Genomic DNA, 2164 nt, shown 5'->3' on the forward strand with positions numbered 1-2164 from the left:
TCAAAGACTATAATGCCTTCTTCCCCATCCAAGCACTTAGATCATGAGCTTCTCTGTGATGTGTTCATTAGCCACCAAGGTACCGATACCAAGCGAACTGCTGCCGGCTTGCTTTATGATCGCTTCAAACTCCTCCAACTCCATCCTTTCTTTGATAGCAAGAGCATGAAACCTGGGGACAAGCTCTTTGATAAAATAGGTGCAGCCATAGTGGGTTGTAAGGTTGGGGTCCTTATTTTCTCTCCCAACTATTGTAGCTCTTACTTCTGCCTCCATGAGCTGGCTCTCTTGATGGAATGCAATAAGAAGGTCATCCCTATCTATTGGGATGTCAATGCCTCGGATCTCAAGGTGGTTGATAATGGTAACTATACGGCTGAAGAACTGAAGAGGTTTAGGTGGGCTGTTGAGGAGGCCAAACAATTCGTTGCCCTCACATTTGACTCGCGTAGCGGGTAAGCGTGTATGTGTGTGTTGGGGTAGGATATCTTGTATTTCATTGCTTGCATTTATGGACTGATTCCGAAGAGCCATTAAGAGATTGTATGCCTCAAGGTCCAAGGGAATTGGTCCGCCTTGTGCATTTATTTTCATTATTGGAGACTTGTCAAACTAGCAAGTCCATGGCTGGGGTTTGGGCTAATAGTCGGAAGAAAATTTTTCTAAGGTTTACATGGGTATTTCAGTAATTTATTTGTATAGGGTTTCACCATAAATTTGCAACAAGGGTTCTTTCTCTATAATTGAATCAGAGAGAGTTTTGAGGATGAGTGTTTGTGACCGTATTCTCCATTGATAGTGAAGTAGATCTCATCTCATGACCTTATATATAGGTAATCTTGCCAAACCACATAAATCCTTGTATGCAACTCTGTGATTTTTTGTTTGCAATTTCCATTCTTTTCTGCATCATTTTAAGTTCTCATTTTTTTTACAATATATACAATAGAAGGGGTGCAACTCGGCGTGAGCTCAAGACTTAATGGAACTAAACCAAACTGATCGAGCTCAGCCTAGATCTGCTCGAGTTGCACTCCCGTACAAATTAAGCTCTTCTTTTTGCTATCATCAAATTTCAAGTGTTTCTGATGATGGTTCTGTGTTAATGGTTCTTCAAGGGACTGGTCGGAGTTCTTAACAAGCACCAATGACATTGTGGTGAGAAGCTTAATCGAATTAGAGGAGGAAGAAGGAGAGCGGTGCTACAATACTCTCAGCGTTTGGTAGTGCATAACAATGCTGCAAATAATCGAATATGTAGATATTGAAGGATACAAGTTTTTGAGATTTGATTACATATTCACATTACTTTGAAGACAAGTAACAGAAATAATGTAATATGAAGCTCTTAAATATATATATATATATATATATATATAGGGACAATTTGCTAGATCTACTACTTGACAAGAAAAGGAATTACAAACAAGTAGATTTACAGACAAAATGTAAGTTAAAGTCAAACCAACTTGTTTTGTATTTCTTTTTCTTGTCTTAGTAGATCTAAGTAATTTCAATTCAATTTCCCCTGTACAAAAGGCATCCACCTATTTATCCTGTATTGATACTAAGAAGTAATGTATAAGCTTCATTTTTCCCCGAAATTTTCTTACTTTTATGGAAGCTCAACCGAGAGGTTGAGGGCTGGACTTCAAACTTATTGAAGCGGTGGAGCACCGTCAACTAAGATACATTGGCTACTACACCCATTTTCGAAGGTAGCAAGTATTATATATATATATATATATATATACATTTTTTTTTTTTTGGGGACATTTCCTATCAAGGGCCCATAGGCCAACTAGGATGCTACGGCAGCCAGGTGGTGTCCCAACTCAAGGAAGGACAGCCAAGGAGAGGAGGAACTCGAACTTGAGATATTCCATGGTGGAAGCTGCTTCAACAACCATCACCTTAACCAACCTAGTAGTTGTTGGCAGCAAGCATGTATATTAATAACTGAAATTGGTAAAATATCAGCAGTTGATAATATTAGTTGAAATTTTTGTGAAAGGTTCTTGTGAAAGGTTTCATTAATGCCTAATCCATGTCGAGTAGACCTTATTGTGAGAATTCTTAATTTATAAATTTAGGGAGGGATTTATGTCACCACAAACAGAGGCGCTGAAGTAACCCATGTCATACTCCCAGGAAAAGCTCAAAC

The 2164-nt window shown here is 38.6% G+C and overlaps 1 protein-coding gene across 1 annotated transcript; it reads left to right on the plus strand.

Annotated features, from left to right (window-relative positions):
• Positions 1 to 1604, plus strand: LOC122069152 (TIR-only protein-like). Its single transcript, XM_042633098.1, has 2 exons — positions 1 to 455; positions 1119 to 1604. Exons 1-2 carry the CDS (start codon positions 13 to 15, stop codon positions 1225 to 1227), a joined length of 552 nt encoding a protein of 183 aa, XP_042489032.1. The 5' UTR covers positions 1 to 12; the 3' UTR covers positions 1228 to 1604.
• The last annotated feature ends 560 nt before the right edge of the window (positions 1605 to 2164 follow it).

This window comes from Macadamia integrifolia, unplaced genomic scaffold (assembly GCF_013358625.1).
Source record: "Macadamia integrifolia cultivar HAES 741 unplaced genomic scaffold, SCU_Mint_v3 scaffold538, whole genome shotgun sequence".
Classification (NCBI taxonomy): Eukaryota; Viridiplantae; Streptophyta; class Magnoliopsida; order Proteales; family Proteaceae; genus Macadamia; species Macadamia integrifolia.